General features: G+C 35.1%; 3 protein-coding genes and 1 long non-coding RNA gene across 7 annotated transcripts in view; 1 reads left to right on the forward strand and 3 right to left on the reverse strand.

The window, feature by feature from the left end:
- Window positions 1–11,034, reverse strand: part of LOC123545123 (L-xylulose reductase-like) — a 28,201-nt gene extending 17,167 nt beyond the window's left edge. Inside the window, exon 1 of one of the 2 annotated variants that reach the window (XM_045331428.2) lies at window positions 7,851–11,034. The gene's annotated coding sequence lies outside the window, so the exon portion shown is untranslated. The remainder of the gene's footprint in view (window positions 1–7,850) is intronic. The other variant, XM_053538528.1, reaches the window with a different exon arrangement.
- On the forward strand, window positions 1,222–17,911 carry LOC123545126 (uncharacterized). Its single transcript, XR_006685268.2, has 2 exons — window positions 1,222–3,767; window positions 16,922–17,911. It is a non-coding gene; the product is annotated as an uncharacterized LOC123545126 (long non-coding RNA).
- LOC123545125 (calmodulin-like) lies at window positions 17,740–22,860 on the reverse strand. Its single transcript, XM_045331431.2, has 5 exons — window positions 22,728–22,860; window positions 19,438–19,468; window positions 19,035–19,178; window positions 18,306–18,551; window positions 17,740–17,963 (listed from the first exon to the last, which is right to left on the reverse strand). The coding sequence occupies exons 1-5, from the start codon at window positions 22,728–22,730 to the stop codon at window positions 17,935–17,937; spliced, it is 453 nt and encodes a 150-aa protein (XP_045187366.1). The 5' UTR covers window positions 22,731–22,860; the 3' UTR covers window positions 17,740–17,934.
- A 125-nt stretch (window positions 22,861–22,985) lies between these two features.
- LOC123545124 (uncharacterized) overlaps window positions 22,986–27,791 on the reverse strand; it is a 98,011-nt gene continuing 93,205 nt past the window's right edge. For 2 of the 3 annotated variants that reach the window (XM_053538532.1, XM_045331429.2), the window contains exons 3-7: window positions 27,416–27,559; window positions 26,918–27,076; window positions 26,390–26,482; window positions 25,451–25,530; window positions 22,986–24,541 (exon numbers count right to left, since the gene is read on the reverse strand). In XM_053538532.1, coding sequence (XP_053394507.1) covers window positions 25,484–25,530; window positions 26,390–26,482; window positions 26,918–27,076; window positions 27,416–27,559 — 443 coding nt within the window. In that variant the 3' untranslated portion in view covers window positions 22,986–24,541; window positions 25,451–25,483. Of the gene's footprint in view, window positions 24,542–25,450; window positions 25,531–26,389; window positions 26,577–26,917; window positions 27,077–27,415; window positions 27,560–27,791 lie in introns of those variants that run through there. The other variant, XM_045331430.2, reaches the window with a different exon arrangement.

Consider the following 27,791-nt stretch of genomic DNA (forward strand, 5'->3'; position numbering starts at 1 on the left):
AGATCAGTGTCCCGTGCCCGCGAAATGATGGTTAAGTGACTCCATAACGGTACTTTCTCTTTGATGTCATTCTGTTTATGTGACCTTTTTTCTTTTTATGTGACTGATAGAACAATAGAAAGAACAATGGGGGTGTCACATAAATACCGTTTCGTAAGAACGTCCGTACTATCGGCAAATGACTGACCTAAAACGTGTGACGTATGTAGATTTTATAGCATGTGGTCACACGAAAAGAATGGTGGTAGGAAAAGTGTCTCATAACAGATTTTTCACAAATCTAAGCCGAATCTAGATGGATGGATAACATTTTCCGTTTAGTCTGACTTTCAATACCTCAGGTAAGGATTAAGACCCTAGCGTCTGCATTGAGCTGGGAAAATTGATTCAAGCATTCATTTATTTTGTACAACAGTTACTCGTCCGTGGGGATCCTTAGTTCTATAAACATCATAAATAACAAGTTGAATTCCAATGTGTTTAAATTACATCTATTTTATTCAGAAAACGTACCCGAACCACAAAAAGTACTAAATGTACTTGTGCTGGAACTTTTTTGACCGGTAAGTGGGTATTTGTTTTTTGCTTACAACATAATTGTGTCAATACTTTGGCACAAACCTATTTTTTAGCAGCAAGTGTTGTCTGTTTACTCAGCAAAATGTAAAGACCAAAACGTTTTGTAGCAGATGCTGGGTTCGGATTAGTCCAGCCCGTTGCGTAATTATCACTTTCATTTCATTTCAGTTTGATATTATATCTTTTAAACCTTTTAAACACAATTATCTCACTTTATCAGAAGCAATTCTTATTCTGTCCAGATACTTAAAATGTGCACGGACTATTCTAGAACTGACCTGCGTGTTTTACGTATTCCAACATTGCCGGACATTACTGGAATTCTGAAACTGTGCAGGGCAATTCTAGAACGGTCCGTATTCTCATATTGTGCATAACATATTTGTCTAAATGACAGACGCAATGTCATTGAGAAAACTATGAAAACGGAAAAAAAACATGAAGAATTTTCCATGTATTTGAAGGAAATTGTGAACTGACTTTTTATGAAAAAAAAAACAAACTATGATCGTTTTCATATCTGCCTTTCAGAAGAGTTCGTTCAAAGCACCAAAAACGTTTGGCATGTTAAAATACTGATTTATAGTCATTATTGAAATAAGTCTGCATCTTGGAAGTAGGCTGAAGATTTATGTAAAAAAAGTACTGGTGTAACACAATGATAGCTCGCAGGTCAGTTTTCAGTTAATTAATCATTGTGTTTATTTTATCTGTTATTGATTTTGGTAGATAATCCTGATAATTCTTACAAATGATACGCATTCTGTTTACATGCGTAGGTCATTGTTGGTATTTACTACTCAATCAAATTTCGTAACATCGGAGTGTTTTATCCATTACGTTTTGGCCTAAATGACTTTGTTTGCTATTATTACCGATCAGATATTGCGAAATTCTCAAAAGAAATTGATTTGGTCAGCCTTAATTACTTTACTTTTGTTTTCGATGGAATTTTCATTAATTGGCCAGAAATGTTAATTACTTTGTTTACCTGTTCAGCATATTGTTGTTGTTTACAATTTATACAAAATGAATCACCGTTGAATGTTTTATCTATTAGATTTGACCCTAATTATTTTGTTTGTTTCGGTAACAGTCATTTATTTACCAAAATACACAATGGTGATTGATTCCACATCTGTTGTTTACTATTATATGAGTACATAATGGACGTTTTGATTGACATGTTTTGAAATTGCTTCGAACATTTTGAAATACTTGTAAACATGTTATTGCGTTGTAGTTCGTAAAAAAGGTATAACTACTCAGAGGATTAAGAGAAGATAGGAGAATGGGGAGAGAAGGACTGAGTCAAGAAAAGAGAGGACGGAGTTAAGAAGAGAGAGACAAAATCAGGAAGTTAGAAATGTTTTACAAAAATGGGATCGGATAATTGGCAGTTCGGATCGGTTCAGATCAGCTCGGTTAAGTTCGAATTTTGGGCTCGGGTTTAAGAGCGGGTTAAAAATAAATGTGGAAGTTTTAGAACTGACTATTATGTTATAGAACTTTTGGACTTAAGAATAAAAGTTAATTAAAAGTTTGACGCGCGCGGGAAAATACTATTTAAAAAGTTGATGTATTTATACCTGAATTGACTGTTAGTATAGTTGACGTCTGTATAACCTTGTAAATAAAACCGAGTGTGAAAAAACTGCTGACTTTCTAAATCTATGCAACCAGTGGTGGGGGTGTTACACTGGTATGCTTTATAACCTTGACCAGGAGAGTGCATTTTGCTCCCAAGAATTTGGTCTATGGAGCACTTGCACTTTAGCGGTCCCTATAATAATAGTAGTTAAAAATGTCATGAAAAATAAAAGTTATACGGGGTGACTTTATTTTTAGATGTTTGGGGGCTGCTGCCCCACACTCCCGCTTTCTCCAACGCCACAATTTACTGCGCATACGTATCGTAAACTTCCAGGGACCGCTAAAGTGCATTGTACTCTAAGATATTGGTATGTATTAAAGTCATCATGACAATTAAATGAAATTTTAAAATTTTGTGCATTTTGTGAAGTAGGCTAAAATTGCCATATTTTTAATATTAAAGATATCATAGCATTTAGATTGCATTTTGTGAAGATTTATGTAAAAATACTAGTATGTATTACAGTCTTCATTGCACTTATATTGCATTTTGAGAAGATGGCTAATTAACTGTGTAAAAATACTGGTATGTGTTGAGGATATCGCGGCAATTCGATTGCAATTGATGCAGCAGCCTGAAGATTAAAGTGAAAATACTGGTATGTAATACAGCCACAGGTGCCGTTAGATTGCATTATGTGCAATGGGCAATATACTGGTATGTTTCATATGATAGTCATCATTGCAACTAGATTCATTCTGCGAAGTAGGCTAAAGATTTATATAAAGATACAGGTATGTAGTACAGTCATTTTTGTCATTAGATTGCATTTTGTGCTGTTGGCTAAATGTTTCATATCATAGTCACCGTGGCCAGTAGATTTCATTTTGTGAAGTGAGCTTAACATTTATTTGAAAATACTAATATGTATTATCGTCATCATGACAAGTGGATTGCTTCTTGTGAAGCTGGTTAAAGATGTATGAAAATTATTTGTATGTTTGATGGTCATTTTGGCATTTAGATCTCATTTTAAGTAGGTCTACTTTCATTATGATTCATGTTTTCAGTTGTCATTTAGAACTGATGTCTCCCCAAAATTAAGGGAGAGACATTTTGTCTTTTGTGCAGTCTACTCAAACTGAAAATTGGTAAGATGTATATTTTACCCCTTAAACGATTTTCACAAATGTTTGACATAATGAGAATATAATTATCGGTCGTGTCGGTCAAGTCTAAGATCACACAGAGAGATCAAAGGGCAAATATAGACAGTATTTTGTTTCCGCTCAGTATCTATATATCTTTTCGAAGGATCTTTTTATCCGTTGAGTAACTTGCTTATTATTTTATTTGACACAAAATATTTACCAAATCAGAAAAAACGAGACGATACTGCTGACGCAACTTTCAGTCATTTTAATTTAAGATCAAGACTGAGTGAGCCCAACGGCCAAAAAGGCAGTACAGTGTATAATATGTTCTCTCCACATCTTTTAGGCCACTTTAAGGTCTGTCAAATATCATGGCACAATGGTTTGTAACAACAAGACGATATGCAGAATGCAGCTCCACTGTACGATCCCATGAAGTGGTAAGGCTAGATGTTATGAAGTGGTATGTTTTAGCACTAAAATAGATGTTACACGTAGGATGTCAATTATTTTTAAGATGGAAATGTTGCTGATGATTGTGATCTTTCTGCTGCTTCTGCTCTTTAATTCGAAAAAGTTCTCACTATTCATGAACCTATACTGCTATTTAGAATTTTTAACCTCATTCGCAGTTAGTGCAAAATTAATAATATGCCATTACATCTGGAACAAACTAATGTAAGATTATCAGTACAATTTATAAAATAAACATGCAAGAAATCTTTAACTATCTGTTGGTGGCAAGATGAACAAAAATTAGTCCCAGTCCGTGACTCTAGTTACCTTCCATGATGGTCCGTCCACACCACGCGCAACACCCAGACCCCTGGCTCAAAGGTCAGTGTCACACTTGAAGGCAAAATGTAAATATGGTATTAACAATGTATGTTTCGCCTTACAGTCCAGAAGTCTGCAATCCATTGAGGGATTTCAATATCACTTGGCACATATGTTTCCTATAAACAGACGGCGTATAAGACCCCATGCTCAAAGGTCAGGGTCACATTTTGAGGCCAAATGTCAACAGGTTGTTTTTTTTTCTGTGTCCATCAATGTGTCATCCATTAATGGATTTTATTATTATACCTCGCCTTCATAGGGATTAAACTTGGTACCACTAATCATATTATACAAATGTGCCAGACTTAAAGGGAGTATATAAATGGCAATCATAGCATAACTACAAATGAAAGAGCAATAACCTTGACAGGAATTCCCCCTGCCCCAACCAATATCCGTGGACCGCCCAGAGATATGTATCCCTAAAACTTGAGGAGACTGTCTTATTATTGTAAGGAAAGCCTAAGTGAAGGCGTATATTGATCGTTTGCAATGTTAACACTTAAGGGTAAAATAAGAACATGTTTAATTACAAGGGAATTGCTTCTACGTCCAGGTTTGGTCATATCATAGACAAATGTAGATAGGTTATACAGCTGAGATAATTACATTCACCTTCCAGTTACAAGGCAGTACTTCATTCTCTTGTTTAGTACAAAGAACAACCAAACAAGAAAAAGAAACATGTTCCGGTAATGTTTTCATTTTTTTCTTTGCTACATATTGCTCTGATGTTATTTTTATATCATGAATAGTTTTTCGGTATATGTAAGGTTGTAATAATATATGATACTGATGGAGGAATTTACATATATGTCAAATAAATGCTTATTTCTTTGTGATAATTTCAAATTATGTTTTGTTTTATTCATTTATTCATTTGTTCATGTCGTTATACTTTTCTGTTGTATAAATGTTAGTTTATTCAACTCATTCAGTTCAATCAATTAAAGAGCTGTTGACCTCTCTGCGGTGCTTAAGACAGCTAAAGTGTTGTCTACATTATCATAAAAAATTCTGTTTATCATTTAATGTCATCAACTGAAATACTTTGTGAATTGTATATCTCACATTTCTCATTTCTCGTTTTCGATACAAAATGGAGGAGTGTGAAGTGAGAAATGTGAAATATTCAGACTTCAAATTTGTTATTTCTCATTTCTTATTATACACTATGAAACATAGTAAGTTATAAAGTAAGAAATATGAATTTCACCTTTCAAATTTCTCACTTCTTGTAATCAATACAAAAAATTGAGAACTGTGATGTGATTCTTGTTCTCAGTTCAAGAATTTTATATGTTTAATAATGTGTGGTAGGAAATGGGAATAGTGAAACGTGAGCTCACCGCCGATTCTCATTATTTACATTTTATAGACCATATTGTTTGAGCTAACACCTTGGTAACATATCTAGATTTTCATAGACTTATTGTTTAATGTTTTGAGTCACCGTGACTATCCTAACTCTCATAAAATTATATCTCGAGCCCATGGGTCTCTGTCACTTTTTGGTGCTTGGTTGATATCAATGTGCTCTGTGTGATTTGTCTACAGATTTCTCCAAAACAGCCGCCGTTGTTTCACTAAATTTTTAAAGCTCAAAGTTTTTTAAACATGTTCTTTTATTATCATTATTATCATTAATTCTTTAATAATAGAATGTAGTTATACATACACAGTAATTTTCGGCCAATCAAGCAGATCAAACAGAAAAGTTACTTTTGCAGAACCTTTATACCTATAAGACTGTAACCGTAATATAAAATGTCAGACAATATTTTACAAGGTCAATAATGGGCATGAATAATTAACAAGAGGGTCATGATGACCCTGGATCGCTCACCTGAGTAATATGAGCTACGTGTTTCAAAGGTCAAACTGATGACAAAATATTAGGAAAGTCAGTAGGTCACATTCATGGTCAATGAAATTCAGTTTTACGATTGTGTGCAAAACTGTGTATGTCATCAAAATTTCAAGGCTGTATCTTAAAAAACAAGAAAGTAGTCAGTAGGTCAAGGTCACAGTCAAGTGACATCATATTACTTGGGGTCATCAGGTAATTATAATTAAACAGTCTTGAAAATAGGATCAAATGATTTTTCAAGTATTTTTTCCTACATAACTCACAATAGTAACTAAGTGACCCCAGGGTGGGGCCTCTTTTAACCCCAGGGGCATAATTTGAATAATTTTGGTAGAGGACTACTAGACAATGCATCATACCAAATATCAAAAGCATAGGTCATACGGTTTCAGACAAGAAGATTTTTAATGTTTTTCCCTATATAAGTCTATATAAAACTTGGGACCCCCAGGGCAGGACCTCTTTTCACCCCAGGGGTACAATTTGAACAATTTTGATTGAGGACCATAAGACAATGCTACAAACCAAATATCAAAGGTCTAAGTGTTGTGGTTTTAGACAAGAAGATTTTAAAACTTTTTTTCCTATATATGTCTGTGTAAAACTTGGAGCCCCCGGGGCGGGGCCATATTTGACCCTAGTGGAGATAATTTGAACAATCTTGGTAGAAGACCACTAGATGATGTTACATACCAAATATCAAAGCCCTAGGCCATGTGGTTTTGTACAAGAAGATATTCCAAGTTTTCTCTATGTAAGTCTATATAAACCATGTGACCCCCGGGGCGGGGCAATATTTGACCCTAGGGGAACAATTTGAACAATTTTGGTAGAGGACCATTAGATGATGCTACACACCAGATATCAAAGCCCTAGGCCCTGTGGTTTTGGACAAGAAGATTTTTAAAGTTTTTCCTTTCGGTTGCCATGGCAACCAGACTTCTGCATGGAATTCAATTCTTTGAACAATTTAGAAAAGGGGCCACCCAAAGATCATTTCTGTGAAGTTTGGTGTAATTCTGCCAAGTGGTTTTTAAGAAGAAGATTTTTTTTAGAAAATGTTGACGGACGCACGACGCACGACGGACGACGGATATTGAGCGGTCACAATAGCTCACCATGAGCCTTTGGCTCAGGTGAGCTAAAAACATCAGATATTTGACCCATAGTCTAAATATAAATATTTCACATGGCTAGCACTATTGCGACCTCATTTCCTCAGCAATTATCACAAACTCCGCATAGACTGTATGGCTTCAAGATCACAAAGCAAAGCTGTCTTTTGAAGTGAACGCTGCGGATATGTCAGCTTACAAAGAATATAAGTTTGCCATTTCTGCAGCATCTAAACTTACCATTCGTAATTTCAGTTTTGATGAGAAGTTCATTTCATAAATATCAACCTGCTTCTTTTACAGTTTAAAAAACTCTTGGATACAAAACGTAGATATACAACACTATATCTGCTGATATCACATATGTATATATGGATATGTGTGAGTGTGTGTATGATTGCATGGGAGGTTGTTTTGTATGAAAATGTGTCTGTTTGAGGGTGGGTGTGAGATTGATGTGAGATTTCAAAAGAGATTTCCTGATGTACATTAAACAAATGATAGTATATGAGCATCATGTAATAAAAAAGAAAAAAACAGAAGCAGACATATATTCGATATATAAAACTAGTTGGTAAAATTGTATATGTATTATGTAAACGTTATTATTATTGTCTGTATGATGTACATGAAGGGAAAACAATAAATAATAATAAAAATCTCTTGAAAAAGACTCTAATGAAAAGGTATATACTCACTTAAGTCAGATAATTCTCAATTAAAGTAATTCCGTCGTATGTTCAAGTACTTAACACAAATATGGACGAAGTGGAAAATATATCAAATTTTTAGCATTTTACATTGTAATATTGGATTACATACATACAGAATAAAGTTTAAAAATAACACATGTTATTATACCTAACCTATATTTTATGAATCTCTTGACCTACCTTGCAAACTACAAAGCGTAAAATGATTTTTAAAAGTCGATCATTATGGTGTAATTCAAACCCAAAAATGTAAACCAGGTCTTTACAAATCCCACATCGTTTAAAGATTTTTAGTTGTTTTATAACATTTTTAGATGAAAGATTTGTTATAGAAAAATACCCGTTATATCTGGTTAGATCCATGTCAGACATATATAAGTATACATGTATTATAAATGATGTTTTTTGTTTGTTTGTTTTTTACAGAACAGAACAGAACATATATTTTATTAGATTTGTACATAGTACATCATCAATATAAATTTAACATTTACATTACATATAATATAACATCACGTGTAACTGTATGATAAATTATAATAAAAAACAGTTTACATAGAGGATGATCATAGATCATAGTTTACTAGACATTTATGATAGTATTTCTAATTTCTAAACTTTCTTTAACATATTTTGCAAATTTGTATAATAGAGATGTGTTAGTAGTTTGCAACAGCTGAGAAAATTTGAACATCGATGGTCTTACATAATAGAAGTATATCTTTATATTTCTTACGTAAATAACAAGGACAAATTAAAATAAAGTGGTACTCACCTTCGATAGTCTTAATCTAGAAATGTAAAATCTTAAGTTACCTGGTATAATATCAAGATAATTTTCATATGACCAACTTGTTTTACATTGTAAGTAAAGTTCTAACAACTTGCTGTTTTGAATGGAATTATGCCAGTCTTGCATGTAATTATCAATCAATCTTTGTTTAAATATATTAGGGGATGTTTTACAATCTATCTTATCACAATATATAAAACAGTCAGAAAACCCATACGTGTCTAACAATCTTTTAACATTTGATATCCAATTTTTACAACCTTTAGAGCGGTCAGAAACATTTTGCTCATAAATCCTTTTCAATATAATATTGTCTGTACTTAACAACTTACACCAATATCTAATTACCCTAACATATCGAGAAATATATAGAGGATATCTCCCTAATTCACCATACACTCCAGCATTACATGTGCTTAAATTAACCTTAAGAATAATTTTACAAAATTTGAAGTGAATACGCTCCATTTTTTTTAGATTTAGTACAACCCCAAACCTCAGCAGAATAACTTAAGATAGAGCCGACAAAAGAATCAAATAATTGACATTGGAGTTTAGGTTTTACATCATATTTTTTACAATTGAGCATCAGTACTTTCAACGCTTTTAGTGATTTGCCTGTTAGATGTTCTAGATTCATTGAAAAATTACCAGTATAGTTGAAAATGGTACCGAGATAGTTAAAATTATCTACAGTTTCTAAAGACTCCCCCTTATATAACCACTTTTCATTTACAAAAAAAAAATGTAATTTGCGATAGTATTTAATTAAAAATAGATGTGGATTTTCCATTTCATCAAAAAAATTTCATATTTCCATTCATTCGCTGTTTGGATATTTAAATAAACTGTAGCAATGTCTTTCAACCTGTCAGTTTCTTTGTTGTCAAGATAGACAAAAAGGTAATTATTACAATTCTAATAACTTGGATTTCGACTGAAATATTGCTATATATAACTTTAAATGCAAATGTTCGACATATATAATTATTTAGTCCTTAAATATAATTTTATCATTCTTTATGCAGCGGAAGATTATAAAATGTGTTATTATTTCGTTGGGCAGGTCGAGCAGGAAAAGTCAAATGTAAACAAAAGCTGTTTTCTGAAACGTGTATGTCGTTTCGACAATCTGACCAGTGCCGTAAATACGTTGAGGCACACCGAGGCAGCTGTAAAATTCTATCTATAAAATTCACAATTTCTGTTTTCGCTCTAAACAAAATAGATATACATTGTATTTGATACAAATATCCAACATGATTTGTCTCATATTTTCAGCTTTCATGACATGTTCAATAGAGAAATACTCGGTCTAGCAGATCTAGTCTATATATTCAATAAGGCAAATTTATTTTTGTAAACGGTGGATATTTCTTTTGTAATGATTGTATATATCTCTTTGTCCATTTTAGTATTTTTGTGTACTGAAAACTCATTTTGATGTGTCTCATTAAGAAATGCCCAAGTCATAATATATATTGATGAAAATGATACCTCGTTTTGATATTTAGCTAACCTGAGCACGAAGTGCTCAAGGTGAGTATTGTGACCGGTCATTGTCCGGCGTCCATCGGCGTCCGTCGTGCGTCGTGCGACGTGCGTCATGCGTCGTCCGTAAACATTTGCCTTGTGAACACCCTAGAAGCCACAGTTGTAATCCAATCTTAATGAAACTTGGTCAGAATGTTTGTCTTGATAAACTCTAGGCCAAATTTGAAACTGGGTCAGTAGGCCAGATCAAAGGAAAAGCTTGTGAACACTCTAGATGCCACAGTTATGACTCAATCTTATGAAACTAAATCAGAATATTTGTCTTAATGATCTCTAATTCAAGTTTGAATCTGGGTCATGTGGGTTAAAAACTAGGTCACCCGGTCAAATCAAAGGAAAAGCTTGTGAACACTCTAGAGGCCACAGTTGTGACTCAATCTTTATGAAACTTGGTCAAAATGTTTTTCTTGATGATCTCTAGGTCAAGTTCGAAACTGGGTTATGTCGGGTCAAAAACTAGGTCAGTAGGCCAGATCAAAGGGAAATCTTTTTAATAACCTAGAGACCACAATTTAAGTTCGAAGCTCATGAGAATTGGTCAGAATGTTTGTCTTGAGGACCCCTAGGCCAATTTCGAATCTGAGTTATGTATGATCAAAAATTAGATCACCCAGTCAAATCAAAGGAAAAGTTTGTGAACACCCTAGAGGTCACAGTTGTGACTTAATCTTTATGACACTTTGTTAGAATGTTTGTCTTGGTGATTTCTACGTCATGTTTGAAACTGGGTCATGTGAGTTTAAAAACTAGGTCAGTCGTCCAAATCGCAGGAAAGTCTGCTTAACACTCTTAGAGACCGCAATTTAAGTTTGAAACTCATGAGAATTAGTTAGAATGTTTGCCTTGATGACTTCTAGGTCAAGTTCTAATCTGGGTCATGTGGGATAAAAAACTAGGTCATCTGGCCAAATTAAAAGAAAAGCTTGCTAACACTCTAGAGGCCACGTTTGTGACCATATCTTCATGAAATTTGTTTTGCCTTGATGATCTCTAGGTCAAATTTCGAATCTGGGTCATAGGGATTCAAAAACTAGGTCAGCTGTTAAAATAAAAGGAAAACTTGTGTATGCAATAGGGGCTGCATTTTTGTTTTGAAGTGCATGAAACTTTGTCAAAATGTTTGTCTGCATGAAATCTCGGATGGACATTTATCTTGGTCATGTGGTAAAATAGGTCAGCAGGTCAAATCAAAGAATTAGCTTGTTTACACTCTAGGGGCCAATATTTATTCTATCGTCATAAAACTTGGTCAGAATGTTTTTTATTATACAGCCGAAGGTAATTTTGAATCTGGGTCACATTGGGCAAAAATCTAGGTCACTCGGTCAAATCAAAGGAAAAGCTTGTATACACTCAGAGCACATGAATTTCTATTAAAAGCGGAATATTTTGAAAAGAATAGACAATAAGTTTATTTAGAGGAAAATAGTACTAGGAACACTTTACTGAGCTCTGTGTAGCCATTTAAGTCCTTTTTAAAAGCGTTTTATAATACATGTAATTTATAAGTCCTTGATAAAAAGAAAAGCTTTGAAATCTGATATGACATTAAATAATAAGATAAGATTTCGCTCTCCAAGTACTCACTCTCATTCTTTGTTAAAATTTTAAATATTTTACTTTTACAAGATTGTTTTATTTTTCCAGAGTGAGCACAAGAGCACTTATCCTTATTGTTTTTTATTATCATTATTATTATCATCATCATTATTATTAGCCCGCCCGCTTAGCTCAGTAGGTAGAGCGTTGGTCTACGGATCGCGGTGTCGTGAGTTCGATCCTCGGGCGGGGCGTATGTTCTCCGTGACTATTTGATAAACGACATTGTGTCTGAAATCATTAGTACTCCACCTTTGATTCATGTGGGCAGTTACTTGCGGAGAACAGGTTTGTACTGGTACAGAATCCAGGAACACTGGTTAGGTTAATTGCCCGCCTTTACATGACTGAAATACTGTTGAAAAACGGCGTTAAACCCAAAACAAACAAACAAAATCATTATTATTATCATTATCATACTACATTTACATAGCAGTCTTCTCTTTTCGCACATACACGTTAAAGTGCTTTACAGAATATATTTAACAAAGTAAGAACTATTACGAATTCAAAACAGTAATTTAAAAACATATACACATCAAAAGTTAAAAGACGATAAACTTTTCTACGCTTTCATATAAAGTTAAGTATTGGTCAAGTTGCGAAAAGTTGTACAAAGTTGCAGCACGGTTTTAGTTTTTGACACAGCCAATGACAGTGTTTCTCGTGATTTTAAGATACCCCAAATACAGGCAGGAGATATATCATGGAAAGCATTATGGGTGTGGGACAGACCTTTGAACTGTAACCTCTATTTCACTAGTAAGCAATGAAGGTTCTTCAGTACGGGTGTAACATGACTGTGACGGGATGTCCCAGTGATAATGCGACGTGCCGTATTTTGAAATTATGCTTTGATGTGGTTATCATAACTTCCGTTTTATCAGCATTGAGCTTCAGCACGTTATAATGCATCCACGTGACGAATTCAGGGAAGCAACCCTCTGTGCGACACAATGCCTCATTTCTAGTCACATCTCCTATTAAAAAAAAAGAAACAGGTATAACTGAGAGTCGTCCGAATAGAAATAATGAAGCAGTCTGTGACGTCTACATTTGGCATCCACTGGTTGAGTGTACATTATGTAGCTCTCGGGACCCAGTATATACTGATCCCTGAAGGGCTCTGTATTTCATCATCACATGCGTCGATTACCCACTATCCACGGACAGTTTGATAGCGGACACTTATATATGACGACATCCATGCATGTGATTTGTCTTGGACTCCGAAATCGTGTTATGGACGATGTAAGAGTGTTTGGCGGCCAGTAGTGTAGAAAGCTGCAGACATACCAAGTAGCACGAGGGCTGTTAACAAAATTTAAGTTGAGAGACCGGGGGATATAGGTATTTTATTCTCGCACTAAACTCGACTTGCTAATACCCTAACTCCATTGATGTAATTATAATGTTTGAAATCAATTGCAAAAGTTTATCAAGGCATGTATGTAAAAACATGTTGGTGACAGATCAAGTTCACAGGACTTGTTCGTATATTTTTACATTTCTGTTTTACCTCTTCCTTTGTTTCAAGAGCTAAATCAACAGGGCAGTTCACAATTTAAATCCGAGTCATTCTAGCTATGTGAGATACTGCCATTCCTCGTGTTTTCAATTTTATTGATAAAAAGTCATTAAAATTCTGTGTAAGTTCTTCAAAGGCGACTGGCAACATCTTGACTGTCTCTTAGCAGATGTTTGGTTACCTTGGACAAGCCTTTATTGTCACAGCCACATCAGAGAAGTAATCGGTTCGGCCCTGAATGAGAAGCTTATTTACAGTAGCGCTTTAGACGGTCGCTGTAGTTTAAATTTACGCAATTTCCGTTCAAGCTTACGTTTTAAATGTTTGGCCCGATAAAATTCGTCTTTATATCAAGAGCAGCTAGGTCGGAGAACATATGCTTTTTGTGTGGGCAGTGGCTACGATTACGGTACCGTAATCGTAGCCACTGCCTTTTGTGTGGAGGGGAATATACTTATCTATCAGTAAGTGTAGTCCATTTGTATATGCCCCCACTAGTTTATCCACGTTTGTACCTTGTGGACATATATTTACTACATGAGACGCGGAAATGTCTGTTTCAAGGAATTTATGTTAACAGAGCTCACTTTTGTAAAAGAAATCTGAACTGGTTTATTACATATACTTTGAAATGAACTGCTCCATGGTCATGTTAAATATTGCTAGTATTGTCACAAATACAAGGGTTGATGGCGTAAACACCTGATTTCATGCTGCCGTCGTCCGACAACGGAAATTGATAGATCTGTTCGCATGTTGATGCACACCAATGTTGTTTCTCCGAGTTTGATCAGAGTTTACCCATTCTTCAAATAACAACTTCCTGATTGACGAGCGGAACAGCCTACATGTTCAGGTATAGTTATCTGTATAGGTCTGACGTGTATCGTCAACAAATACCTCTCTAAAGTCTGTTCAAATGGCCCCACTTGACCCCTTTTATTGTGGGGAACCTTGATAAACTTAGTCTGCATCATCCTTGCAAATCTTTCTCAGGTTTGTTCGTAAGAGTTAGCCTGGCCCCATTAAGGGTCAACTAGAGTTACATTTATACGCATCTCCTTGAACTGATTGATATCCTTAGGACAGCGGGCACATCTTTATGCAATCTCGCCAGGCATGCGCAGGGGTCACCCCCGTCAAAATGTATGTGCGTGGACATTTTCTTTTTTCTTTTTTTTTTCTAATGGGAAGTCAACTTTCAGCAGTTTGTATCAATTTGAAATTAGCTGGGCTTTAGCACGATATGTTAGCTTTTCATCTACGAAAACATATTTGAGCTCGGGATAAACAGAAATCCCATAGGGGTCCGTAACGGAGCAAGGGTACATAGAGATTTTTGGAACTTCGTCAAATCGCCCAAAGGTCCTTTTATATGTTGTCTTTATGTGTCAGTATATGCCTCGGATGTAAGATATTTCCGTATTTGAGAGCTGCAGACCTAGACATTTCAGAAATATTTTCAAAATGAATTTCGCGTAATAAATGTTGATTCTACGGAAGCGTGAAAGGGCCATCAGACGCTAATACATTTAATTACGTTACAGCTGCGGAAAGGATATATCTTCCCCAAACTCGGTCTGTAGCATTCTTGCATTATCTTTGTCAGGTTTGTTCGAATGGTTTAGCCTGATATTTTTTCGGGTACCAACAGGGCTAAAATATACCAACAGAGCTAAACTTTTGCGCATGTCCAGCTAAGAAATCTGAAAGACATTCGTAAACATCTGTCATAAAAGTCCACAGAGATCATGGTGCATGGACTTATTCATTCTTATCTTGACTTTTGCAACGGCCTTTTCACCGATATCCCTGCCTGTCAGATCAACAGACTTCAGAGAGTGCAAAACCAAGCAGCCAGCATTGTTGCCAATGCTCGAGGTGGTCATACTAAAACAGAAATTCTAAACTCTCTTCATTGGCTGCATGTAAGGGCTAGAATGATGTTCAAAATTCTTGTTTTTGTATTTCGTGCTGTGCAAGGAAAAGCTCCATCTTATTTGTGTCTTTTGTTGTGCTCAAGGAAAAACTCTAAGATCTTCAAACGCCGCTTTTGGAGATCGTGAAACAAACAGAATACGCGTTCGGTTTGTGATGAGTATAGAAACGTAAATTAATAATTATCAATAGGGGTAAATACTTTTTTGCTGTGAACTATCATACGTCACATTCAGGTCAAAATACAGTTCCAAGTAACTTAATTAACAAGTAAAATATAATTAACGTCCTTATGGAGAAGTGTTAAGTTCTTGCAGAAATATTTTTTTCGGAGTGTTACTGCTAAAACTCCAAAAGATAAGAGGTAAGGGTAGATTTCTCGGAAGCACAGAGCACCAGAAACACAGCCACAGAGCCACGCATTTGCATAGTAGGCCCAAAACAAAAAGAAGCTGTAATGGAAAAATATTTCAGACGGGTTGCTTCAAACATCCAACAATTACATATTAATTTATGCTAAATATAGATGGAGGAGAAGGATATGGTAAGGGGCAAAATTTGGCCGCGTGGGGGGTGGTGGTGGGGAACCCGAAGGGGAAAGTTGAACAAGTCCGAATATACAAAGGGAATGCCACGTTCCTTAATAACAGTCACACTACAACGTACACTACGATAGCGCAGACACTCGTGTACCAAAGATAAACATACAACCACGACTAACTGAATAACATAGATAAACGAACAAGCAACAAATAAGGAAACAGTAGAGCAGTCAGAGCAACAAGAGCCTAACTTTTAAGGGCACGACTAAGAAACCTGTAAGACAAAAATCAACTCCCTCCGTCCGTTGTATGTAGGATTTAAGAGAAAAACATCATGGAATCTTACACATTAGTCATCGCTCAATCAAATAGGAAAGCATAGCAATTAACTGTAGAGGGGTCAATCACTAAACATGCATTGTGCTTCACGATTTCGCATCGTATCCTCTTTTGATCAACTTTTTAACCCATTTTACAAATATCTGATTAAAAAAGGGCTGTGTTTAATATTCCGAATTTTATAAACTACATCTCCATAGTATTCCGGGTGTATAAGTCCAAGTTTTAGCTGTGTTTTAGGTTCGTATTGTATTTTTCTAACAGTTCCGACGATCTGTAGTAAAATTTACTAAAAGCTTTCCGTAGCTTATGATAACGGTAACCCTGTTGTAACAATTTCTTGGTGATATGAAGATTTCTGTCATTAAAACCATCTATCTTTGAGCAAGCTTTTACAAAACGAATAAGTTATGAAATATAGACATCTCCATCAAGATGAGGGAAGTTGACAATTTCAAAATTAAAATCGTCTCCTTTATCATATATTTTCGTTTCTAGATTATTACCGGTATTCACAATTGTTAAATTTAAATCCAAAAATGACGCTTCTAAATCTGAAGTATTAGCCTTGTTCAGACACATTAATTTAAAGTAGGTGTTATTTTTAATGTTAGTATAAAGTGAAAAAAATATTGGAAATATTTTATGTTATGAGGAAAATGGTCCGGTTACACGGGTGGTCTACTTTCCTGAATTTACCATACAGTGTGTTTATTGTAACTTTTTAAATGCAGTATTAAACTATATTTTGTATCCTTTTCAGGTGTTACGAAGGACTAGCTTGCTCCATGCCCCTATAGACAACCTTCCTTCGTTAATCAAAGTCAATGGACTTTAGTCGTCAAATCGTCCAAAGGAACATTCCAGTCTTCCTGCTGGGATAACTTTGCGAGTAAAAATAAAGCAAGTAGAACCATCATACAGGGACAAGGAGAAATTATGGCCACTCGGCAGTGGTATCATTCTAATGTTTTTGTTCATGAACGTTGTCGTATCAAAATAATTATTTTAAAGTGATTTTTCCATCGTGCTTTTCCTGTGTTACTGTAGTGTAAAATATGTAAAGCTTCTGCAAATGTGTATACTCATGTGGCTAATCTTCCTGTTTTAAATTTCGTAGTGCCACTTTTTATTGGTTTTGAGCTCTTAGTTTATCCACACGTCTCTTTCATTGTGTATACCGACCTATGCTAGTGACTATGTGACACATGAAAGAAGACGTACACAATTTTATAGTAAATGTTTGTAATAAACACCAGTAAATCAGGGTTTAAAAGTATTCTTAAAATGACAAGAGTAGATTTCCTATCAATTGGAATACGTTATAATTTTTAATAAGACTTTCACAATGTAATTTTCTATGTTCTTTATTCAATTAAAGTGATGTTTTCACTCATATTTGACTTTTGGAACCACGATATCCTGGTATCATGAGCAAAAGCTTAGAGTAACGGACAGATGTTCTAACGAAATGATGCCTACCAGCAGTACAGCAGACCCCCACTGGTGTGGGATAATCATAGTATGTAACCACAACCTTTGAACGTTTAAAACATAACACAAAAACATTTGACGCAAACATCTACAAGAAGACATATAATTCCCATTTTTGAGGAAACATTTACAAAAGTATATAGCTCTAATTTTTGACAAAATCTATCACATTGAATTGCAAGTTACCTATTTATGAACGTACGAAGATTTATAAAATCCAATGTGCATGAAACGTTCAAGTATAAATATTTTCAGACTTGTAACTTAGTTCTTCAACAGTCACTATTTACTGGTCATGACACGAATGAATTCTGAAAAATAAAACAATAAATCAGTCTTAGTGGTGCATACATATACACAGCAGGGTGATAAACAAAGCTGTAAATTGTATTGACCATCGAATATTAGTATGTAATATACCTAATTTACAACTTTAAATACTTGTAGATTATGTATATCTATTATCTTTCATAAACTACAACTGACAGTTGTGTACTCTTAACTATAAATTACCGTTGCGGTCAGTACCTTTAAAATGTGTTATGGATGCATTTATAAAATATACTCTTTCGTCGACTCAGTGCATTGTAAGACATTTTGCATTTTTAAATGATGCATTAGAAAACCAACAAACCAACGAAGTTATCAATAACCTTCATAATTCACTTGTCCGTCTCCGGTTACATCAGCCATCTTAACCATGTAGTCAATATCCTCCTTACTGAGTCTCTCTCCTAGATTTGTCATTGTATGTTTTAACTCGGCAGCATTCAGTTTACCATTACCGTCTTTGTCAAATACTTTAAATGCTTCCCTCAGTTGTTCTTCTGGTTCTGTTTCCTGGAGGTGAAACGCTAGAACTGTCAGAAACTCTGGAAAATCTAGGTATTGTCGGTCCGCTGAAAATGAACATGTTCTTGTGAAAATGTTTTTCTTTCTATAACTGGTGTCATAATTATATAATGTAACACCACGGTACTTGCCTCAAGAATGTTCTGAAGGCACTTTGCTTAGCTCCAGGTAAGTTCCTTATAATCTTAAACTGTAGATAATAACAAAGTATTTTGAGGAATTTATAGCAGAACGGGTTTTGAATATGTGTTCACAAACATTATATATAATTGTATATATAATTGTTACTTTTAATAACCCCTTTTACGAGACTTATTTATTTGTACATGCCATTTTTGTGCTGATATTTTTGACATAAAAGTATACACGTTCTGTCTTATACTCATAACGCTATAAGAACATGTAATAGGAAAGTGTGAATGTCAAAAACGGACAGAAAAGTAACGCGAAAGAAAAGACAGGACTTTCATGTAACCCCGATGTAAAATATTAAGAAATACATGTTCTTTGAATACGATAAATTCACTTACCTTCTCGCTCGATTGCGTTTACAAGCTTCTCCAGTTCAGCTACTGTTGGATTATGTCCAAGAGACAACATCGCGTGAGAAAGATCTTTTATCTGTATTTGACCAATTTGGTTTGTGTCGTATTGTCGGAATACCTCATACATATCTGAAACAAATAATATATACACATCAGCGATATCAGCATCAAATAAACATACAGATGCATATCTGCGTCATTGAAATGAAGAAAGACCCTTCGATTGAAACATGCCACAAGACACCAGTCATTTATATTTTCAAATTACTGGAAGAGTAAGCAACAAAGCTATACATATCATTTGGCTTTTCTATAGTATGAGCAGTTGCTTCGGAAAAGAATATAAAGATCGTCACGGCCAATCCGTTGATTCTTCACTAGTACTTACATGAAATATCTTCTTCATTGAAATGGTCAACCTGAAACACATGAGAAAAAAATTAATCAAAAAAGAAACAAGAGTATAACATCAAGTAGGAAAGGCAACGTTCTCAGAATGCGTCCTCCTTAAACCGTACATTTACAGCATCAGTATGTGAATGGATCTTTAAATGAACGTAAATTGACAGTCAACCAGCATGAAACGAACAAATTAACGAACACTTTAGGTTGCCACTGGCACCAGACCTAAAAAAATACACTGTACTTGTTATACACTACCCCTAGGTATATTATAAGAACCATGCTCATGGCTGGAAAATGTGCTAATCCATTTAAATCGCACATTTCTCACCTTAAACGCGCATCTCGGTAAATGGGTACTATGCACATTGAACAAGTGGTAATTTATCTTCCATCGCGCACCTGTCACATGGTCTCAATATTTCATTTCACAGAGACACTCCGCATATTTTATGCTTTCGTCAACGTTACAGAAAGAAAATTGGGGAAATGAGTGATATGTAATTATCAGGAGTTGCAGAGATTAGCCTTAACAGGCGTGATATCCTTGTTAGGGGAATGAGATAATCTTCAATTGGAATTGCAACCAGATGATTTGTAATAGCTAGGGCCGGGAGTCAATGCACCAGAGATTTATAAGCTCCATTTCAGACCATTTCAGTGACACTTCAAGTGCGGCCAAAGTTGAACACAGTCCAACGCGCTTCCCGTCTTTAAACAGTTGTTGGGTTTAACGTCGCACCGACACGATTATAGGTCATATGGCGACTTTCCAGTTTTGACGGTGGAGGAAGACCCCAGGTGCCTCTCCGTGCATTGTTTCATCGCGAACGGGTACCTGGGTAGAACCACCGACATTCCGTAAGACAGCTGAATGGCTTCCTCACATGAAAAAATCATCGCCCCGAGTGAGGTTCGAACCCACATCAATGAGGAGCAAATGATTTGAAGTCAGCGACTTTAACTACTCGGCCACGGAGGTCCCATTAAACGGTTTCTATCCGGTCTATTTTGTGTGTATGGAGTCCAGACTGCGAAGCTATACTCCAGCTGCGGCCCGACGAGGATCTTATCAATATGTCATTTTTAGCCGACCCATTTATGTGGGCGTCCCACGAGAGATCGTTTGCAATATCCACGTCAAGGTGTTAAGGTATTTTGCCGAGGTTACAGATTCTAGAAGTATATTAAGCAGGTAATATTGTGAGGCAGTATTTAGTTTCCTTCTTGTGATGTGGATAACTCAACACTCGGAGGGACTGAATGCCAAAAAACAGATCTCTGACTCAAACTGAGCTATATGTTTCAAATGTCAAACTGATGATAAAATATTAAGAAAGTCAGTAGGTCACATTCATGGTCAGTGAAATTCAGTTTTACGATTTGTGTGCAAAACTGTGTATGTTGTCACTGTATCTTAAAAAACAAGAAAGTAGGTCAGTAGGTCAAGGTCACAGCCAAGTGATATCATTGGGGTCATCAGGTAATTATAATTAAACAGTCTTGGAAATAGGATCAGATGAATTTTTAAGTATTTTTCCTATATAACTCACATAATAACTAAGTGACCCCAGGCCGGGCCCCTTTTAACCCCATGGGCATAATTTGAACAATTTTGGTAGAGGACTACTAGACAATGCATCATACCTACTATCAAAAGCCTAGGTCGTATGGTTTCAGACAAGAAGATTTTTAAAGCTTTTTCCTATAAAAGTCTATATAAAACTTGGGACCCCCAGGGCAGGGCCTTTTTTCACCCAAGGGGTACAATTTGAACAATTTTGGTCGAGGACCATAAGACAATGCTACAAACCAAATATCAAAAGTCTAAGTGTTGTGGTTTCAGACAAGAAGATTTTTAAACTTTTTTTCCTATATAAGTCTATGTAAAACTTGGGACCCACGGGGCGGGGCCATATTTGACCCTAGGGGGGGGATAATTTGAACAATCTTGGTAGAGGACCACTAGATGATGTTACATACCAAATATCAAAGCCCTAGGCCATGTGGTTTTGTACAAGAAGATTTTCAAAGTTTTCCCTGTATAAATCTATATAAACCATGTGACCCCCGGGGCGGGGCCAAATTTGACCCTAGGGGGATAATTTGAAAACTTTCGGTAGAGAACCACTAGATGATGCTACACACCAGATATCAAAGCCCTAGGCCCTGTGGTTTTGGACAAGAAGATTTTTAAAGTTTTTCCTTTCAGTTGCCATGGCAACTAGAGTTCTGCATGGAATTCAATTCTTTGAATAATTTTGAAAGGGGACCACCCAAGGATCATTCCTGTGAAGTTGACCTAGCGGTTTATGAGCAGATGTCATTTAAAATAAAAGTTTACGGACGGACGACGGACGAAAAGCGATCACAAAGCTCACCTTGTCACTCCGTGACAGGTGAGCTAAAAATGCACATCTTAAAAATTTTGAGAAATGGAAACTTGGAATTTAAAGGTCGTTTCCGCTGTATGACTATATCGGTACTGGCAGTACATAAAAGCATTACCCGAGGGGTTAGGAATAACGTTGGCAAGTAAACTTTTTATAACTTTTTTCAGTGTTAACTTTCGACCTGTTCGTAGCGATGTCTTTCTTTTTGAGCACGTTTTCATTTTTTAATAATGTTACTTTTGCAATGAAATTGTTTATAAGAATTGCTAATTTTATGTAAGACTTCGAAATGGTTAATACAATATTCGGTATTTTGATAACAACGAACTAACATGAATAATAAAAACTATCAGTAAATAATACGATTATTTATAAATTTCTGAATTAAAAGTAATACATCTAAAAAGCTTCATATCAACGTGTTCCGTACAAAATATCTCATTGTTTCACATGTCCCGGAACCAAGTACTAACAGCTACACGAGACGAAACGATGCGTGGTCTTGTCAAAGTATGTCGTAATCAAATAAATCGTCAAGTTTTATATTTCTCACGTACTATTTGGTTGGCATTAATGCAAATTCTTTTGAAAATGAGATCATTCTCATGATTAAATTCAAAACAGATTGAAACCGAAAGTACGGGTTTAAAGCGACCGGTAATTTGAACAGTTCAACCCCTATCCATTTTTTTTTTCATCAATTAAACCAGTTCTTATGTGGTCATATCTTATATAAGGATTATTTCAGAGATCCTTAATTATAGACATCACCGCGGCATAAATAAACGCATATTAATGTATAGACCGATTAATTACTTATATTATTTCTGAAATCATTTTTCAAAATCGCATGTTTGTTCATTAAAATAAAGACAGATCTTACCATTTTCCTTAAGTTATTCCACGTGAATATCCAGGTGAAACACTTCAAAATGAAACAGTGAATGAGCGTTCTTATGTAGTTACAGACTTGACCCAAGGTAATCGATATCAATTAAACATTAAAATAATAGATCAATATCTAAGCAATGAGCAATTAAACGATGTGATTGATCCCAGTGATTATCTGCATTGACAAGTATATCAAAATCGTTATCTTTGTTTATATCAGAACGATATTGATTTGAAAGAAACAAAGACATGCTTTGTACAATTTCTTTTTATTTATTTCAGTCGTAACAAATATTCACAGGTTAACAAAACTGCGTACATATGTATTTTAATAACATGAGACTTCATTAGTAAGGCAACATAAAAACAATCAATATTGAAACATTTTATCTTCTCGTTCAATCTTACTTTCTACTATAATGAGACTGTTACGCTTCTGACTTCAATGAGATACTGTTATACTTGTGACAACTGCGAGACTGTTACCTTCTCACTTTAATGAGATACTGTTATACTGTGATAACTGTGAGACTGTTACACTTCTGATTTTAATGAGATACTGTTTTACTTGTGACAACCGTGAGACTGTCACACTTTCGACTATATTTTGAGACTGTTACACGGTCGACTATAATAAAACTGTTACACTTCCGACTGCAGTGAGACTGTCACACTTACGGCTGTGGTTAAACTGATACACTTTCAAATATAGTGATTATGTTACACTTCCGATTATAGTGAAACTGTTACCTTTATTAATATAATTAACTTGTTACATGTACGACTATAGTTAGACTGTTACGCTTACGAATGTGGTGAAACTGTTACACTTCCGAGTATAAACTGCTACACTTTTGACTATAGTGAAACAGTTACACTTACGACTATAGTAAAACTGTTACACTTACGACTAAAGTTAGACTGTTACAAATGTAGTGAAACTGTTAACTTCCGACTATAGTGAAACTGTTCAACTTGCGAACATAAAGAAAATGTTACACTTTTGTCTATAGTGAAACTTACAGAACAGTAAAACTGTTACACTTACGACTATAGTGAGACTGTTACACTTTCGACTACAGTAAAAACTGTTACATTTCCTACTACAGTGAGACGGTTACACTTCCAACTACAGTGAGACCGTTACTCTTCCAACTATAGAGAACTGTCACTGTAAACATTTACGCCTAAAATGAGACTGTCATACAAAAAGCAAAATAAAATGTAAACACATCTTGAATAACACGAAGTTAGGGTTGAGTCTGGTTCTGTTTATTGTCATTTATCTAATGTTTGCTGACCGACCGTGAGACCCAACTTTAACGGTTTATACACGGAAAAGCACTCGTTTATTCAGCTACCCGCCCCCATCACACTTTCGTGAAGTCTTAGCAGCATCCCCTTCTTAAAGCTTTAGTGGTTATTAAATCTCCTCTCAGTCGTTATTTCAATTTCACACATTTAAGTGAAACTGTATAGGGGCACTTAAATTAAACACTACAGAATTTACAAATCCCTCTTCAAGATATCATTAATAATTCGATAATGCAATCTCAGGTTTACAAGAAAAATAGTTATTTTAACTTTGTAAACTACATTTACAACACGAGGAAAAAATACAGACGGATAGTTGTCATAACAGTTTACATTTTTTTTCTAGCAGAATATAGAAGAAGTAGATATACATTAAAGTGATGTTTTAGAGAACAAACATTAAAATATTTTATAAATGTAACACCGGTCGCCTCTTTACGAGATCACATGGTATGGCAAACAGATTTCACAGAAATCATCTAACTTCAGGATCTGAAATGTAAGCAAAAATATTAATCTATTATAACATTGTCGTTTTGATATGCTGATGCACGTACCTCACGTGCAAAGAACTTTACTGAGTTGCTGTATATGCTAGTGCGATTTCTTCCAGACAATTAGACACTGCAACGAACTACGCTAAAATTATTTTAGATACGAAATGGAAGAACTATTGGGACAGAAATAAAAGACAATGCTACTACTACTTTTTGCAAGCTTAGAATATCAAAGGAACAACTAGATTGTAAATATTAAGGCAATTACTTTTGCTGAAATATGTCGACTAACAGACAAAGTTTTATTATGTGAAAAATTACTAATATTGTATCAATATTGTAAAATGAAAAAAAGCCCGCCCGCATAGCTCATCAAGTAGAACGCAGATTTACGGATCGCAGGCCCCGGGATTTGATAAAAGACAGTGTGTCTGAAATCATTCGTCCTCCACCTCGGTTTCATGTGGGGAAGTTAGCAGTCATTTGCGGAGCACAGGTTTGTACTGGCACGGAATCAAGGAACACTGATTAGGTTAACTGCCCGCTGTTACATAACTGAAATACTGTTGCAAAACGGCGTTAGACCCAAAACAAACAAACTGAAAAACAAACCTACAACTTCCTTGCTTATATGTAATTATGTCATAAATCTTGAATCAGACAAGATAATTCGAGGAATATTTTAAGCATTTCAGCTTGTTACCTTCTACGAAATGCATCTATAGATCCATGAAGGGCACAAGATAATGTAGTAATAACTTTTGACTTTAGTGATAAAACAACAATCTAACTTTACAGGAAAGTATAAACAAAGGTTATTTCCGCTGAGGAAGAAGGGATTACTGCGATCAAGAACAATTAAACTTAAGAATTTTATCATTTTTATTCGATAAAACATACCTACCGTTATAGTAAGGAAGAATACAATTATAAACTGCTAGCAGTACTGTTTGGGATATTTCTTTTTCATCACGGCTTCAAATTCTAAAAAGAAAAATAAGGAATGCAAATTTTTATCGCCAACTGTACTTGATATCTGTAGTGCTCATTTAAAAATGAAGAACTATCATACGTATTTGAGAATTCCCCGTTTTAACAGCCGGTATAATGATGAGCAGACGACTGTGTCTGTAAGCTCGGTTTCTCTTAGAACAGCACATACCAATAGCTATTTGTTAGATATACTACATATTTCTCAATCTTTTCTGAAAATTCATATTTTTTTTTTCATTCATCTTGGCCTGATGTAGTCCCAAAAACCTTTGACCAATATCGTTTCATTCTAGACGAACCGTCAAGGTCTTATCTATTCAGGGATTGGGACAAGGCCTGGCGCCAAGACGAGTGTAAAGGTAGCCTAGAAATATACATTTTGTAGAAGTAACTGCGCTGTTGTACACATAAACCATAACGAACTTCAGAAACTTACATTACTAATACTTTCTTAAAGTCTAGTGTATTTTGAAAAATTATATTGTATACAATGTATTTCCAAATTTAAAGCTAGAATATCACTACATAACTTTAGATGCCTTTGTAAAATTGTAGCTTTTACCCAAGAAAACAAAAGTACTTACTTAAGTAATTTTGAGACAGTGGTGTTAATATTTCTGGTTTCTCTTAATCGTACAGTCTACTCAATTATATAAAACAGAGTGCTTACGTGATATGTTTCATTACTTTTAAGAGCAGTCTTTATCGAACCAAGTCTGCTATTATTTGACATGCATTCCAAAAGACATTCTCACTTTTTTTTTTTGTTAACCTTGATATTTCTCTGAACTTGTGAATTGTTTATTTACAAATGGTAAACATCATTAGCGAAATTTTCAGTAATACAAACCGCTAAAAGATACTTTTCCGTCGTCATCTTGATCCGCTTCCTTTATCATACCCTCCACCTCGGAATGTGGAACTGGTCCACCATCCATCTCATCTGCAAAACACGTGGTTTAGATAGATAATGTCCATCAAAACGGCTGTTCAAACCGGGTGAAGGCTTAAATGATGCCCAAACGTAGGTATAAGCCCTGTGAATATATCTAACTCTTTTATCTTAAGCTACCAATACGATTTCAAACCCAGCCTTAAACGCTGGAGTTATCACAGCGATTTCATTCATTGACTGAATCTATTTAACATTTTGTATATATATGTTTTTTTTAACGTAATGGTTTTGATCATCGATGAAATTTAGGTTTTTATGTTCCAACTGGTTACGCTTAATGTAATCTGATCTGTTCTTATTAGTTTCTTTACATATATTGATTTATCGAAAGCGTCATAATTTTTTTTTTTGCTGCAACGTTTCATTCCAGTTCAAATTCAATTATCTTGTTTTGTAATACTGATTACATATTTTAAAGAATACCTAAAGCTCTTTTCATCTCTGAACGTGTTATAAAGCCGTCGTTGTCTCTGTCAAATATCTTAAACATGTGTTGTAATGAGCCCCCAGATTCCATTGCACTATTAGTATAGTTTTTAGCCATCACATTTAAAAATTCCGCAAAGTTTATCATCCCATCACCTGTTAAACAGAAATAAATGTAATTTATTGGAATCAGCTTGTTGAGGACATCTGTAAAGAAGACTGTAGTAACAGTAACAGTTATGTTAAAAGGTATTTATGTACGAAAAAATAGTTCCAAATTCAGTGGACAATCCTATGATACAGGCACCTCCAAAGGCGGACACCTTTTTATAACGATATTCGAAACAGACGAACAGTCTAGAACAGTCTAGTAAGACCATAAGCACAAATAAGCTTCCAAGCGGAGTCTTCATTATATACAGGATATGCTTAATTAAAAACAATTTTATGGGCAAGTTTAAAATGGTATATCATATAATAATAAAAAAACATTACCGTCTGTGTCAAACTCGGCAATGACTCGTTTGACTTCCTCATTCGAGCCGTCTTTACCAGATGAAATGAGTATATCTTTTACTTCTGCTTTCTTGATGAAACCATCGTTGTTTTTGTCAAGAATTGCAAAAGCATCTTTTAGTTCTGTAAAATTAAATACTGAGAGCTAGGAATGCATCAAATATAATTTTATATAATTTCTTATGGCAATTTACCGGCTTGCTTCAAAATCATCATCTTGCAGATTTTTTTTGGTTATGTTAGGTTTAACGTTGCACCGACACAATCATAGGTCATGTGGCGAGTTTTCAGCTTTGATAGTGGAGGAAGACCCCAGGTGCCCCAAGGAGCATTATTTCATCACGGGTTGGCACTT

Source organism: Mercenaria mercenaria, chromosome 1 (assembly GCF_021730395.1).
Source record: "Mercenaria mercenaria strain notata chromosome 1, MADL_Memer_1, whole genome shotgun sequence".
NCBI lineage: Eukaryota > Metazoa > Mollusca > Bivalvia > Venerida > Veneridae > Mercenaria > Mercenaria mercenaria.